Source organism: Hermetia illucens, chromosome 1 (assembly GCF_905115235.1).
Source record: "Hermetia illucens chromosome 1, iHerIll2.2.curated.20191125, whole genome shotgun sequence".
NCBI classification, from domain to species: Eukaryota; Metazoa; Arthropoda; class Insecta; order Diptera; family Stratiomyidae; genus Hermetia; species Hermetia illucens.
The window spans coordinates 75952760-75969839 of record NC_051849.1 but is presented as its reverse complement, the minus strand read 5'-3'; the positions used below and the strand labels follow the sequence as shown (position 1 = coordinate 75969839).

At 34.7% G+C, this 17080-nt stretch overlaps 1 protein-coding gene across 2 annotated transcripts in view; it reads right to left on the bottom strand.

The window, feature by feature from the left end:
* Positions 1–4772: 4772 nt before the first annotated feature.
* Positions 4773–17080, bottom strand: part of LOC119647563 (calcineurin subunit B type 2) — a 42195-nt gene continuing 29887 nt past the window's right edge. Inside the window, exons 3-4 of one of the 2 annotated variants that reach the window (XM_038048598.1) lie at positions 15468–15766; positions 4773–6051 (exon numbers count right to left, since the gene is read on the bottom strand). In XM_038048598.1, coding sequence (XP_037904526.1) covers positions 5881–6051; positions 15468–15766 — 470 coding nt within the window. In that variant the 3' untranslated portion in view covers positions 4773–5880. Of the gene's footprint in view, positions 6052–15198; positions 15375–15467; positions 15767–17080 lie in introns of those variants that run through there. The other variant, XM_038048683.1, reaches the window with a different exon arrangement.

Sequence of the window (17080 nt, the reverse complement as noted above, 5' to 3'; positions counted from 1 at the left end):
GATCGCTGCGGACAGAGATCGCCGGGCGTCGCGACCAATCGCATTCTGTATGACGAAGACTTATACCGAGACGGTCGACTATCTTCAAGATTAGATATTTAACATGAACCTAAAATCGAATTGTATTGAAGCGCCGTTAGTCGCGACGCCTTATGCGATCTCGAATGCTGAGCAGCTCCCAAAGACAAAGAACGGCAATTCACAGCTGACGAAAATATTGTCTTGGATAGATGGCATAACTCGCCATGTCACCTTAGAAATAACAAGTACAAATGGTATGGCACCCATCCTTGGCAAGCGCCTTCGGTGGTATGATTATCCGCGCTAATAATTCACTCACCCGCCTGAATACTCAAGCCGATCGTAAACAACCTAAATGTCGATCAAAACACCGTCGGCCTGATACACTAGACGGCGACTTGACAACTTCTCAGAGCAGTCGAAACAACTTGCGGCCACGAAAAATGGTAAACCCTATCCACACCAGCCAGATGACTCATCTTTTGTCCTGCTTTTCAAGGTTTTGTTGAAAAATCGGTTTACTATCTGCCTGTCTGCCTCACGCACTTTTCTCAGAAATCGTTCCACACATTGACATGAAATTTGGTCGAAAGGGGGCAATTGTGAACGCCCGCGCAGGCAGTGGGTTACATCATTATATGTTGAATTTAAGGAGGGGGGGATTCCCATACAGGCACTGAATAGTCATATTGAGTATCAAATGAAAGGTCTCGATTAGTACTTTCCGAAGCAGGTCTTAGTTCTGAAGTCGGTTTCGAAACGAGGGAGTAAGGAAGTCATAAAAAAGAGTTACTTTCATTAAGGGGCCATTCTGTGAAACTATCCACCAGACAAATCTAAAAAAAAGCATGATGCCTGTATATTACATCTAGGCGCCAAAATACCCTCCATACCGATATCTGGTCGAATGAAGTCAATAATAGTATATAAACATATTTTTAAAACTTTGCTTAAGCTCATCCTAGACCCGTGCATTGATATAGGCTTTAATATTCTGACATTCTGGACAGTTTGATGGCCTTACTATTATTAACAAAGTTACACTAGATCAAAGTTGCCTCTGTTGCGTCAAATTGGTACTCTCTAAGAGATAATATATTACTTCCACATCGAATTGAATATTGGGAATGAAACCATCGAATGTACAAATACATATTATTACATGAAAGATCAACTTTTCACACAGTTTCCGACTTGTTTTGACTAGTTTCGCCTCCTGTGTATAGTCTTCTTGCATCTACGGTAAGATGACGAGACAGCTCTCGCCACGTCACTGATGATGATGACGACGGTTTTTCTGTCTAAGAACAATTTTCGCCTTTGTGAATTAAACAATGTAATTTAAAGAAGTTTTTTTTATTGTTTTTTCAAGATTTCTTTTTTTCGCAGATTTTCTTTTTCAAATTTAAACTTTTCATGCATTCACTTTTACATTAAGAAAAAATTAGAAGATTAGGGGATAAAAAAAGATACAATTCGTATTAATACAATAAAAACGTTTGTTTAAATAGTTTTCTGTATGCTCATAGTTTCTTTTTCTTTCATATAATGATCATATTCAATTGTTTTATTTTTTGCTTTCTTTGTAGTTGTGGTAGATGTGTATGTAGTGTGTGTGTGTGCATATAGAAAGAGACCCCACAGAAGTGCAAATTTCATTAATTCTTAATATTGTATATTTAATTTTAAAATAATATTTATCTTATCTATAATCTTTGTTGTTGTTTTGCTTTGTTTTTCTTTTCTCTGTATAATATATCTTTTAAATATAATTATATATTATTTTTTTACATATAATAATGTTTTACACTAATTTTTTGAATTGTTTCTCTCATAAATCTGTAGTTAGTCATTTAAACAACAATTATGGCAAAAAGATTGTAGCTTTCTCTGTTTATTTGCTTTGTTAATTTTTAAAGTTAGGTATGATTTAAAAATATCTATATACATATGTTATATTTGAAAAACCTATGGAGAAAAATATATACGTGTAGAATGAAGTTATTTAGAAAAGCAAAAGTTCGTTAGACGTAAAACAGAAAAATCAGCGGGCAAGTATCTTCACTTTAGAACACTACGGGGTTGATTTGAAATATTTATCCTTAGAGTATGGATAGTAATCCACTAGACACCTGGATTAGTGCACTTTCATATAGTTGCTTGAAGGGATAAAAGTTCAAAAAAGTATTTCTTTATGAAAAATAGCGTATTCAAAGGACGGAGCGGTAATTTCAGGCGAGCAGATTGTAACAAGAACTTATGTATTATTGACTCATTCAGCAATTTCTGAATATTCGGAATTTTTCACTTTCGAAAGGCAGTTAAAAAACATTACCCAGGGACACTAAAACAAAACTTACAATAAAACTCAACTTTATTGTTTCAAAGCGGGAAATCATTTCACAGCACTCGATAGAGTGGCAGCATTTCTGATGTTTTTATTTCCTTTGATTTCCTGCGTACTACATTGGCACGTTACTCATTATTTTCTATTGAACTTGGTTCAAATGATTTTAAACATATGTCCAGAAATTATCGCTACCAACTCCATTGATTTGAAGTGTTCCGGCCGTGATTAATGATTGTAAGACACTGATATCGAAAAAACCACTTCATTTTACACGTAGATATTACTTTCCTTACATCTCTCTTCAATTTCTTATTAATTAGAATTAAAATACATTTGTAATTATCAATAATATAGCTAAAATGTTTGATTGCACAACGAATGGGCATACCTACATGTTTCCAGTTCGCATCGCAGAAACATGTGATCCATCCGAATTGAAACTGGAAGAAACATGTCCGCATTTATTTGGGAGAATTATTAGTAATAGTATTATAATATATATTATATATATATTAAGAAGGCAAATTAGATAATTCGAGAAGAGAACTTATGCAAATTTTCAACTTTCTTCCATTTGTAGTTAATTTCCATAAGTAATTTCACAGTAAATCTAAATTTATGTAAGAAGATTTATATGCTTGTATTTTCTCAATATTTTCTCTCTCTAAAGATTAATTAGATGCTATCAGAATTCAGTACAGATTAGGGTCTTTTTTACTAATTAATTTGTAAAGAACGCTCTTAAAATATAATTATTAAGAAAACTTGTACCCAACTCAAGAAAGTAACAGAATTACGTCCTTATAAGACGATTATAGATTAAACTCGTTTTTAGAGTTTCTTAGATAGCGTTATCGTGATGAATAAATATTTTAATACAAGCATAACTCGGCCTGCCGAATTTAAATTCAATTATAAATAAATCGACACTTCACACTAACTTCTTGAACGCTCTGTTACTGTTAGTACTTTTCTAATATAAAATCTCCGATCAGCGGATTATAAAACATTAGACATTGCGTAACATAGTTGAACTGAAACAAGTGAATGATTGAAATTTGTTCATACATTAGGGAAATTTAGCGTCTGTCAGTTAATTTTTTGTTTTTTTTTTCAGAATTTCGCACTATAGATAAAAACCATACTTAAACGCTTATCAAGATTATCATAGAGAATTTTCTATTATTATTAAGTAATTAATAGTATAGTACCTAGAGGTATATAACAATATCAAAGTGCATTTCATATTTTCATCTTTAGTAAAAAAGGGGCATTATGTATCTAGTATGTGTTATGGTATTTCAATATCTTTTTTTGACTATGTGATGCCCATGTATTGTAGAAGAATAAAATGAGTTGAGTTTATGGTTATTTTATGAATTGAGATTGCTGTATTACTGCTTCTCGCAGTATGCCAAAGATGAAAGATGTTGATGAGTGGAAGATACGATTATGTTGAAGAGATAGCAAGAGGACAAATATAAAGACGCTTATGGCTTCTTATTTCGAATGACTTTCACACTTGCTCTCAATGTCGAATTTTAAGCGCATTATTATAATTTTTTAAATATACTTTTAAACGAGATGCTTTTTCCGAATTGTTCTTTCAGCGCCACGAAAGCAATATTATTTAGAAATGGTTTTTATTTTGAAATGTTTTGCCTTTTCTTGCAAATGACTAAATCGGTATTCATAATATAAATCCACAATACGACGCCTGTTAAGTTTTCAAGAGGCTTGGGATGTATCATTTTGACGTGTCAGTTTCTAAAAATGTGTGGAAATGGTTTGTTTTTTATTGGGATGAAACTATTACATGTTCTGGAAATAAAACTGGCAATGGTTGTTGAAACAAAAAAACTTTCTGGAATTTGTCATGTAAGTTATCTCATAAGAATTGGGAAAAATGACGCGTTCCAATTTCTTATTTTACGATTTTACTTTGCTCCCCCATTTTACTTTTAAAAGCGGAAAAGGGATGTAACTCCTTTGAAACCTTAGATTAAAAGAATATTTCCCAATTATTTTGAAGAGTGTATGAGTTTTACTGCCGATGAACTCTTAACAGGCAACGTATCACTCACCAATTGTTAACTAAGTTTTCATATTCCATTCTTCATAACAAAGTCCATACCTGATCATTTTATACAAAACGAAATTTGTTTGAATCACTGCATTGTTCGACAATTTACTAGAAAGTAGTAATCATTGTGACCAACGATTTGTTTTAAAGTTAGAATACATAATGAGCCGAACATAAGTGAAATAAAAATGACCAAGTTCCACGGAGGGAAAGTTAAACAAAAATAATATATTTACTTTCTGGCTTCTGAATGCAATTCTCATTAATGCATGATAAATCCTAATGCTATTGAGAAAAAAATTAAAAGACTTGTAAATATTACATTTTTAGATTATTTATTAGAAAACAATTGAACAAAATAAAAGAAAAATTCTAAATAAATGTACACTTCTGCCGTTACTATTCGAGGACCACTCAAGACACAACCACCTGACTTGCAATTCTCATTTTATTCCTCTTTTCTGTCAGACCGGCTAAATTAGTTAATAAAAACTTCACATTGTATAATACACTGCAGAGTAATACACTATGTTTGCTTTGTTCATTTCATATTTTACTATTTCCTCTTTGTTATTCGAGAAAAAATCGGTTGTCATTTCAGTTGTGTTCACAATTAAAAGTCTCATTTATAGGTTTCACTTAGGAAAGAACACACCATCAAAATCTCCCTCTGATAAAACAAGACATGATAAAATCCCGATAGAAATCATTATAATGTATAATAGTGGTACTTATTATTGACTAGAATATCAGATCAATTAATTTAATTCAATATAATTAGTTTGTTATACACTTTAAGTAATCAATTACAACTGTTCTTCATTTATAAAAGCATAAAAAACATAACCCCGACTAAACATACATCTTAAGTATTGTATTTGTAATACATGTCTGACTACGTTAGAGTTAGTAAATGAAAAGTAATTCGAATTACTATTGTGTGGTCAAAACTACAAAAGTTAGAGTTACGCAATATACGACTTTTATTCATTTCACCTTTCTATTAGCCTAATAAAAATTTACAAACACATTAGATGTAAATGTAAAGATATATTTCAATATATTACACAATGATCTTGAAAAAATGGCAAATGATAATTACAGACCTAAAATTTCATATATGAATTACCTCATTTTTGCTTGAGTGTTCCTTCTGTCTCACACAAATTAGGTATAATATGTCAATTCTTTTACTCCATTCTTTGATTTGTTGATCTATTATTTTTGTCATTTTTCATTGTTTATTCTTTAATATATTTTATTATTTTTTAATATTTATTTATATATAATTTATATATAAAATGTAAAAAATGAACAATGCAATAAATTATTTATATTTTTTTCCTCATTTTTCAGCTTTTGCTTTGTTGTGTAAATAAGAGATAGTAAAAAAGAATAATATATATTATTTTTAATAAATTTGAACTTAAACGTCAACAACCATTTTTTTATGAATATCTGTGTTACCAACAACCGAACAGAACTCATCGAAAGATATTTTACCATCCTCATCTTTATCGGCAAAAACAATTGTTTTGTCTACAATTTGTTGGAGTTGTGTGTCTTTAAGGTTATTTCCTACCATCATTTTCAGCACCTGTTTGAAAAATGAAAAAGTGAAAATATAGTAAGCGAAAAATGCGATGGTTTAATTGCTTTAAATTTAAACATATTTTCAGTATAAGTTGTATTCCTAGTACCTAAACCTGTCATGGATGAGCAAATGTTTCTGTTGTCGAGGTTAATGCCGGATGATGTTCAATTTTAATGTGCCTACTTCCTACATATCGATGTTCTGTTAGATCGCAGTTACATTCAGCATTGTATTCTGGTCTTACTATGGTCGACACGAGCAACTGATAATTTGAATGTAGGATAAATTTTCATAGTGCGTTAAGTTTGCTTTTGCAATAAATCCCATATTCAAATCGTGCCTCTGGAAGGACTTTAAATCGCTAAATTTTGTTAGATAGAATTTTATTTGATGAAAATTACGTTGCAGAAGAACATTTTAATAGTATAATACTACAAACCAACGTAGACTTCTGATACAGAGAAAAAGGCTTTCTGTGTGCAATTGAAAACAGTTCAGGTGACAATGAAATCGTGGATGATAATCTGAATGCCCAGGTGATTTCAAAAAATATTTTGCTCGGGTAGATGGTTGGGAAACACGATCTTGATAACCGTGGCCAAGGAGAGGCGAGAGATTTGTGGATTTCTGCAACTCGTTGGCTGACTGCGGAATCGTGGAAGCAGATCGATTAAGGTAAGGAATTGGAGGCTCTATTAATTATTGTGAGCAGTAGAGAACGTGAAGGAATTGAGCACAAATATCGTGGCAAACCACGAAAAGTGCAAGTATGGACGTAACAAACGGAAATTTACTATTGCGCTGGTCAGCGAAGCAGAAGTTGCTGCGAATGATAACGATTTAAAAACGGTATACCACATCACAAAGAAAAAAGTACATAAAGTCACGCTTTTCTTGCAATCAGATGTTTATAACGATAAAGTGGTATTTTACTAGGAACTATCAGAATCTCTTGTTTCGTCCACGTAAATTTGGTGAAATCGGATAGTTTTATCGCTGTCGCTGCATTCTGGATTGCAAATATTGTGGAAATATATTTAGAAACGATTTCTGGTGCGAGTAATTTAATAATATATTCAAGATAACTTGAACCAGGTTAAAGAGGACATATGATAGGACATCCTCTTCTCGTAGAAAGTTGTTGATATCGAATTGTCTTCAGAGCAATCCTGCTGCTTTTATCTGGCCTCGCACATTGGTCAGGGTCAACCTAGTTAGTCTTATCAATTTCTTCGGGATACCGAATTCTCTCATGGCCCTGTACAGTTTTACCCTGGCTATGCTATCATAGGCGGCTTTAAAGTTCAAGTTCAAGATGTTTGCTGCTGGTGATGTCAGCCAATCAAATGAGCCACATGGCCGATCTAAAATTAAATTGAAATGATCCCGGGCAGAGTACGCATGACGTTCGATGTTTCTAAGGAAATAATCTTGCGTCATCTGAGGGAAATCGATAGGGGGTGCCGAACAAATTAACCCTGGCACAAGAACAAACTCTATCCGGCGCATCTTTTCTTTCCTGAAATCGCAACCAAAACGAACAAATTTTCAATCAAATTGTCGCATATGTCAAAAAATGAATTGTGCACGATAATTGCAGACTCCCAGCGCAGCGGTAAGACAAAAATGAACCACCAAAAAATATTGTCCGAAACGAAACATTCACTAAGAAAAGCTGATGGTGTCTGTTTGGGAGTCCGGCTTAGGTGCTATCAGCTACAGCTTCATGAAGCGTGGCATACTTCTCACGGCTAATGTCTGCTCAAAGTAACAAAATAAGGTGGAATCTTCCAGTTACATATAATGAAGATTGACCAATTGTTCGGCTCCCTTCGACGACAACGCTCGACCACATTCCGACAAGGTAAGCGTGCTAAAACGTGGAGTTGGAAACTCTCCATCAACCACCATATACTCGCCAGATATTGCACCCATTGATTATTTTTTCTATGAAAATTTGGACAATTTCTTCAAGGGGAGGCTGTGAAAATGGTCTTTCGGCAGTTCATCGATTCCCGCGAGCCAGGCTTTTACTGCAAAGGGATAAATGAGTTACAATTGAGATGGTAGAAGTGAGTCGATGGCATGTACGATTACTTTCATTACTGCCACAGCCGAATCTAGGCACCGTTGTTGCAGGTCCATTTGGAAACTTGCACTCCCTTCCACTATTCTGCACAATGCGTTTTTCAGTGTTCAGGGCCAACTACTCCTTTATACACGTACTGTTGTATTGTCAAGTGGGAGGTTTGCAATTTTGCTATGCAAACATAAATATGAAAATATATAGCATAATTTTATTTTAAATCACACTTCACCCCTGTATATGAATTATGAAGCTGGTCTGGGGAAACCAAACTTATTTCCCAGATAAACTACTTTCAGTATTATAATTGTATGAAATTTCTGCAAATATTTTGACTACTAGATGCCTAAATCGTTTATCTATTAACACTGACACGCTTTAAGCATTTATCCAAATTCTGCATATTTTGCTAGAGTTAGCAAGATACGATATTTTACTTTTTGGAAAAGTAAACAAAATTTTTCAAAGTATTACGGCATTTCCAAAAAAGAAAATGAGAGGAAGATAGGTGGAGATTTGGATGGATTCTTGCCTGAAGATTGTATTCTATCGCCAAAAATAATCCAAAAATACTAAACGTTTTTGTACTCCTGAAAAAGACAAGTATATTCCTATTTATGCGAAATATTCATTAAGGGCAGAAAGTATATGGATATTTCATCATGTGATCATTTTGAAATGGTTTCCATATTCTGAAGCATTTAATTTTATCCAGAAGAAGAATCAAATGTTAGTAGATACTTCGACCAGTGTTGCATTTACGGTTTTGCTGAAGACCAAAATGGACCAAAATTACGAGATAAAATATAGTTGTTTGCAGATTAGGTCGACTGTAATTTGGCGTATAATAGAAGGTTAGAATTCATTTAGTCGGTATCAGTGAGTAGATAACCACCCGTTTAGTTTCACACGATAGTGCGTCAGTTCACATAAACTTTAAAAGGCCATCAACAGCTCAAATTGTTAGTATGCATAATTAATCTTGTGACAGTTTTGTTTTTTGTTGGCAGTCATTGTACATAATTGGACGGCTTCTTATCTTCAAGAATACATCTCACTTCCTACGATAAATTATATGTACGAAAGCTTCGCGTGACGCGTTCGCTCCTTCTGGAATAGACATGAAAACTCATTCAAATATCTATCGAATATTCGGAACTATTAAAGAAAATTTAACTATGTTGACGTGACATTTCCAGTGTATAACACATCTATACTATAAACGGACGGGTGTATTAGCTAAAGCAATGAAGTACACAAGAGATACGGAGATATTACGGTGACTAGACATTTCATCCATGAGAGATCCAGATGTTATACGGTTGAGAGCCGTATTACGAAAAACGCTCCAGATTTAGTTCCAACTTTCACATTCCAAAGGAAGTAATAGATAAGATCAGAGCAGATCTACCCCGGAGTAGAGCAATAGAATCTATATTGTGTCTTATAAATACAGCGGGCTAACGGCTGCAGCACATATACATCCAAAATAAGCTTCATTGCAACTGGAATCACATCTAGGTAAACAAGTCGGGAAACCGGAAGCTGGACGCTTCAAGTATGAAAAGCTTTGTGTATTTCTTTTATAAAAAGATTTAAATGTGCATTTGTCAACTTTGACCCATTATAACTTTGTTAGTAATAGTGCGATTTCGACCGAACTGAGCAGGATCATGCTCTATATCATAGCCTACATTGTTACTAGGATGAGCTTAAGGAGCGTTTCCAGTAAATTACTAAAGATTATAGTAATATAATATATTATTTTAACGTTATTTGAACAGATATCGGTATGTAGGGTATTTCGGAACCTAGACACCATATAGTGGCAGCCTCTTGACTTTTTTCAGATTTTTTGGTTGGGTAGTTTCTGAGAGTGGGCCCGTTAAAGAAATGATCATTTTCAACCCTCCGCACTCCCCACCTTTCCAACAAATCTCAAAACTAAGACCGGCTTCGGAAAGCACTAACCGAGATCTTTTATTTGATACCCCATGAGACTATATTTGATGAAAAAATTAAATTCAAAGTAGAATGATGTAACTCACTGTATGCGTGAGCATTCACAGTTCCCATCTCTGCATCAAATTTGGTGTCAATCGCTACAACCGTCTCGAAGAAAAATGCTTGTGACAGACAGACAGACAGTAAACCGATTTTAATAAGGTTTTGTTTTACACAAAACCTTAAAAACTAGCTTCAGATGGAGAAGTAAATAAATCGAAGGGTATGCGACCAACCTTGCGAAAAGTAAACCGTGCTCAAGTGAAAATCAAAAGCACTGCCATTCCCTAACCAAATCATTAGTATATAAAGGTTTAACTCGAAAAAAAAATGCTCAATTGAGCACAGGGGTTCCATGGCATTTCCGCAATGGCATGCACACAATTTTTTAAATGAGAATAGTCAAGGCCGTATTGTAGAAGCAAACGCACGGTCTTACAGGAAATTCAGAAGACTGAAAAAAATTGAATGGGGATTTCGCTCACAATTATCAATTAAAATAAATAAAAAAATTAGAAATTTGATGAAAAGTATTTCCAATCCAAAGGAAATCCCGACCTACCAGAAACAATAAGGCAGTTATGTCGATACGCAACAATAAGTTTTCAACTTTCTGTTCACAGATGATCGTATTGATGGATAATTTTTTTCGAGACAAGGTGAAGAAGCTAACAAATATTACGAGGGCATTAAATAACGAAACTGACGCTCCCGCAGAACTTCCCATGCACCAAACGCCAGCGACCGACAGTTGTTTATCGTGAAGCCTTCTCTTACGAATGTAGTGCCGCTTTTCTAACGAAATCTACAATTTATTGAAAGTGTATGTCAATGAATGTTTATCGCGGGGGAAATTTCTTTTAGTGGTTTAAGGGATCATTCCATGTGTGGGGTCCGAGGAATCGATTTTTCCCCATCAATTGTATCCAGACATAATGTAGAATATATGGGAAAAGTGATTTTTCGATATTCCGTGCCATTCAGAAATTACTGTGTTAAACAGGTAAGGTGTCATATGCCAGATTTATCTCGTTCGCCGTAATAAAGCGCGAATTTACCAGTCCGAACGATACTCGAATGACTTCCCTAAAAGAGCGACAATTGAGGCCAAGATTTTATAAGGCTTTTTTGAGAAACTAATGGTTTATGGACCAAGAATAACAGATTATGATCGGTTAACATTTTATTGTTAATAACCACATTTTAATTTTTAAACGCTTTTTTCTCGGCTAATTAAACACTTTTATAAACACATCTACCATCACCTTGATTTTTACATATGTTGTTCTCGCAACCTATTGAAGTGTCGAGCCATCAACATCAAGACGCGCTTGACCCTCCTTCACTTTTTTTCACCCTCCATGCTCGACGTATTTTCCGAGAATTTCAACACTTTTGTTTTATTATTTCTGTGGCCATTGTATTTAGTAGAAGCTACCATTTCTTGCTTCAAATACATTGGAGTAATAGCATTCACATTTTAACTTGATTCTGACCATCAGCTGTCTTTATTTCACATCTTACTTGTTCGATGCGTTCCTCTTTCTATCTATCTATCCACTTTAATGTACACACCTCCGATGACTTAAACCTTGACCTATGTGCTTCGGCACCTTATTGCAGTGTTCAGCTAACAAAATCAAGCGGTGCTCGGTCCTACTTCATCATGTTTTCCATCGTCCAAAATTGGTGAATTTTATCACTTTTGGATTATCTCGGTATGTTCCCGTTTATTTCATTTGGTAGAAAATAATACCGTTGTTTGTTACAAATGCATTTAATAGGAAATGTACTTCACTTTATTATCATCTTCAACTGCCTTTGTCTCACATATTTATTTGAGATCTTCTATTTTTCTTTTTTCTACTCATTTCTTCTTTCGTAATGTAACTCAGTTATATCTGAAAACCTGAAAAAGACCTTCACACGGGACAACCCCCTTAAGCGTTTTCAAAATGGCCAAGAAGAGCACCAATGAGCAAATCAACATATAAAGCAATGATGACTGTTTTTTCTCTATTCATGGGATTGTGTACCTCCTTTGTTTTGTAGGTTTCTAGCCAAGTGTTGCACTATCCGGGTTATTCGCCGAAACTTGTGATGTGTAAATTCTATCTGTTTCCTAAGGTGAAATCGGCATTAAAAGGCAAAAGGAACAAGATTTCAATCCGGGAATCTATGAAAAAGAAAGCGGCACGCATCTTGAAGGAGCTGACAGAAAAAAACTTCCGGCATTTTTTCTAACAATGGAAGATTCGCATGGAGCGTTATAGAGACGACGCTATCGCTTCATCTAAAGCAGGGTCTACCACGTCTTCTTATTCTATCATAGACATTGCCCTTATAGACTTTTCGGGCTGGATAATCATGACGTATACGGATTAAGTGACCCGCCCACCGCAATCTATTCAGTCGGATTTTATCTACAACCATACGGTCGTAAAATTTCGTCGCTATAGAATAATAATAAGAATAATCGTTGGGGTAGCAATCCAAGAACGTAACGGTACAGTACTACAATGTAGGAGGTAATGTGGTCAGCATTGCGCTCGCCCGAGATTATTGCCCTGATTTGACTCAGGTGCTCATTCACAGCTGAGTCAGCTAGTATTAGAACTGCCAGTTCGCAATTTTTCGTCCTAAGAATCCAATTCCAATTCGAGGAATACATGAGGACTGGCAAGATCATGTTTTGTATAATAAGAGTTTTGACCCTATGGTGAGACGTTTTGAGCGGAACAGTTTTGTAAGGAGAAATTCTGTTGACTAATAACAACGGTCTCAAAGTTGTTGAAGTCGCTTATTATTATTATTCTCATTTGATTAGCGCTATTTAATTTAATATACTTTGTCTTGTTTTCAGTAATGTGCAACCCAAGATCTCGGGCCGCCTACTCGATCTGGTTGAAAGTAAATTGTGCATCTCGGATTGTTCTTCCAATAATATCAATGTCTCAAGAATAGGAGGGTTGTACCTCTCGCATTCAGTTTTTCTAAGGTAACTTGGCCCTGGAAAAGGATGCATGATAGGCATCCCCTAGTCTTAGGCCGTTGTAGATGGTCAAATGTCTCTAGAGTGATCCTGCTGCTTTTATTGGGCCTCGCTCATTGACCAGGATCAGCCCTCCCTTGGTAGTGTACAGTTTCACCGTGGTTATGTTATGCTATCATAGGCGGCCATGAAGTCGATGAAAAGATGGGTCGACTAATGGCCATATTCCGATAGTTTTTCCATAGCTTACCGCATGAAGAAAATCTGATCTGTTGTTGATATGCCTGGAGTGAAACCTCTTTAGGATGGACCGATTACGTTCTAGCAAGATAGTGGATTATTTATCTATAAGAAATTCAGCAACGTGATACCTCTATAATTGCTGCACTGCGTGATATCCCCCTTTTTATGTATGAGACAGATAATGTTTTGTTGGCCGCTGTTATTCCATCGGACCTCACTTACGATTTTCAAGCAGATGAATTGCACGAACTGTTTCTTTTATGCTTGGTAGTGGCAGCATTTGTCCGTCGTCTTCTATTGGCGGGTTTTTGAACTCGCCGATATTTCGGTTATTGAGCAGTTCATCAAAGTACTGCAGCCGTCGTTCCAATATTTCCATACGATAGGAAATAAGATTTTCCTCTTTGTCTCGAGAGGATAAACATCGGGGTGTATATGACTTCATCCTGCTGACTTGTGGGTAAAACTTCTGGGCCTGGTACGAATGCCCACTTCCTTGAAATTATAGCACCTCCCGATATATGCAGCATTCTTCCGTTCCGTTGCTAGCTTACATTCATCGTAAAATCAGTCATTCCGACAGGTTTTATTACGTGAGAAAATTGAACGGATTGATACCAAACTATCAGTTTTATTTTTTAATTTGGAAAAAGAAAGAAAAATATCAGAGTTCGTGCAAATCGAGGCCTTCCAAAACCCAGGATTTGAGGTAAAATTTCAAATAAAATAGATGATCGCCGAGGCTGCTATTAAGCAGTTATTAAACTTCTCGGCTTATTACATTTCAGACGGTTCGAAGTATCATACATAAGTCCACATTAATATAACGAAATTAATTGGCGCGATAACAATCAAAAAATCTAACGAAATTATCATTTTTCTTCACAGTGTATTTACTCCGAGGCAGGGGAGAACAGGTTCATTATCCAGAAGAGCAATAAATAAACTTTTTTTCAAAATTGGATAAGTATCAAGAACTTATACAAAACGTACATCATTTTTAACGCAACCTATAGTCTGCAACTCTGAAAGCCTATTATTTTATAGATCATAGAACATATCGCTCATCAAACTATTTAATACATTTAAAATAGCTTTACAGAGTAATTAAAAACATGTAAAAAAGAAAGTCATAAAAATTGTTTTGTATGAAAACGAAGAAAATTGTTTATAAAATATATTTTTGTTTTCCTCTGTGTCTCCCATAAATTCAACACCTCCACCTCAATTCAAAATAACGCCGGTACATTTTAAAATTTCACATTTACGCTTGCCAAACATATTCATTCGAAGAAATTTTCGAAAAAAATACAATAATCTATCCTTTGCAGACACACAGCGGCATTAACGTTGGGTTCATTTCTAGCATCTGAGACAACAACAGAATAGATCCCAACAGATATGAAATTTTATGTGTACTCGAAATGCCCGGGAATCGGATTCCGCACTACAAAAATCTCATGTTTCATTTAAGACGGTCACTAACTAAATCATGTGTTGAAAAACGTATGTGGAATGATGTAAATAATGAATTTAGGAAAAAAGGCGTAATTTTCATCAACTCATTATAAATATATTCAGAGTACTCGAGTCATTCATATGAGAACACAACATTAGAAACATTGGAACTCGATTTCTAACAAGATGAGGAGAAAATCTTATTATTTTCAATGTAATTATTTCGTCAACGAGTCAACTCTAAGTTCATTTTTTTTGTACTGAAAACGAATCGCACGTGAAAGCACTAATTCGCGCAGCACATAAACAGTTACAAATATTAACTTTTCTAATTAAAATATATTGAAAAATTATTTCCGGTTCGTTTCGTTTGCTCCTTCGTAAATTGCAAGAATTTTAATGCTGATGATACTATCGTTCCGATACATTAATACGCTGTTGGCGTTGTGACAAAAATTCTCTGAAATATTTAAGACCACACCGTTTTCCTAGCTGCATGGAAACGGTAATATCAACAGGTGGAGGGGAATTAAGAAATTTCACCTTGAGGAAGATGTTTAAAGGTATGAGAAAGAGAAGAAAATAAGTATAAAAAGTGGAAGAGTATTTTCTTTTTTCAATGATGATTGAACTTACCTGAAACAATTCACCATTTGATATGTATCCATCATTATCCATGTCATAGATGCGGAAGGCAAATCTCAATTTCGATAGTTTATCACCTTTAACACTAAATTGCGAAACTCCTTGAATGAATTCCTTAAAATCTACCTCCCCGTTCCCATCCGCATCGAATATATCGATAACACGTTGTACCAGTGGATTTTGTTGCAGTTCTGGTAACGACATAAATTCGTCGACACTTAACGCACCCGAATTATCGAGATCTAATTTTCGGAAACGCTTGCCAAGACGTCGGATTTCATCCGCATCGACTAAAATGAAAAATTAAATCGAGGACATTAGATTAAATGGCGAATGATGTCAACAATTAATAATTTAGAAATATATACAATACTTAGCAAAAATATAACAGCTCAATTAAAATCAACTACGGTACAATTCGCAATTTGAATCAATAATCTTATTGCCATTATGAATCCTTTAAGTCTATTTCCACTCTTCAATTATCTCCAAATCGGAAATCCTTGTTAGGGGGGAAGCACAGATAATAGATGGGCCCGTGGGAGTGGGACGTTTCATCTTCCTTTCATTCTTTAGAATACGCCACGAAGGCAACGAAGAAGAATATAATTTCCACACCTGTCGAATCACAGTTGATACGACAACTTTATTTTAACTTTCAATAAAGAACATATCGCATTTAAGAACACTGTGAGGTTTGGGACAGAAGCGAGATTTCTAATGGAAAATCAATTTTTAGGTGATATTCCCGTAGTATCTCATCTCGAGGGTTGACTATCAATTTAAATTACCATTGCATTGATAAAAGACGTTGTTTGTTAGCTTCTCAATTCATGGTTTCGGTTCCGGTATGTTTTGTGTTTGATGTTGCTTCTAAGGAGATTACTTCAGTTCATATCCTTTCACAAATAAACTAACCAAAAATTACTAACTTGTTAAATTTATTCTTTTCAGCAATGAAATATTTATTTTTGTTCTTTTGAATATCAAAATACTATATTCCTCACAAATTAGCGGTTATACATTTGTTCGAAGTTTTATTCATTGATTATTTTCTGTTATTTGTATCTTGGAAATGAATTCATAATGATATCTACTCACGACCGTAAATATATACATACATGTCGGAAATGCGAAATGATTTGATGATGGAATTGTAAAAATAATAATTGTTTAAAATTACGGATAACTTTATTGTTTTTGAGAAGAGTGTGGATACTTCATTGGATAGAGAATTGTACACAACTTAGATTTGACATCGATGGCTCAAGGTAAAACAAAAAATTCGGGATATGATACTAAGTGGGTTTTGCTATTCGATGATCAATGATGATAATGGGATAAATTTAGAAATAGTAAGCTCACATTGCGATCGCATGAGTGCTAAAAATATAAATTCTGGTGCACATCTACACACTGTTATATTTTAATGATATTCCAATAATTGAGAAACAGGAAATTTATTGAATGGTATTCTGAATTTAATAAGGATCAGTACGACCCAACGCCAGCCATATCCTATTAAGTGGGTCAACCTCTTCAATTGGCTGCTTTGATATTTACCTGCATACCCAACATTGGTACAGAGGCATAACCGATTTTCT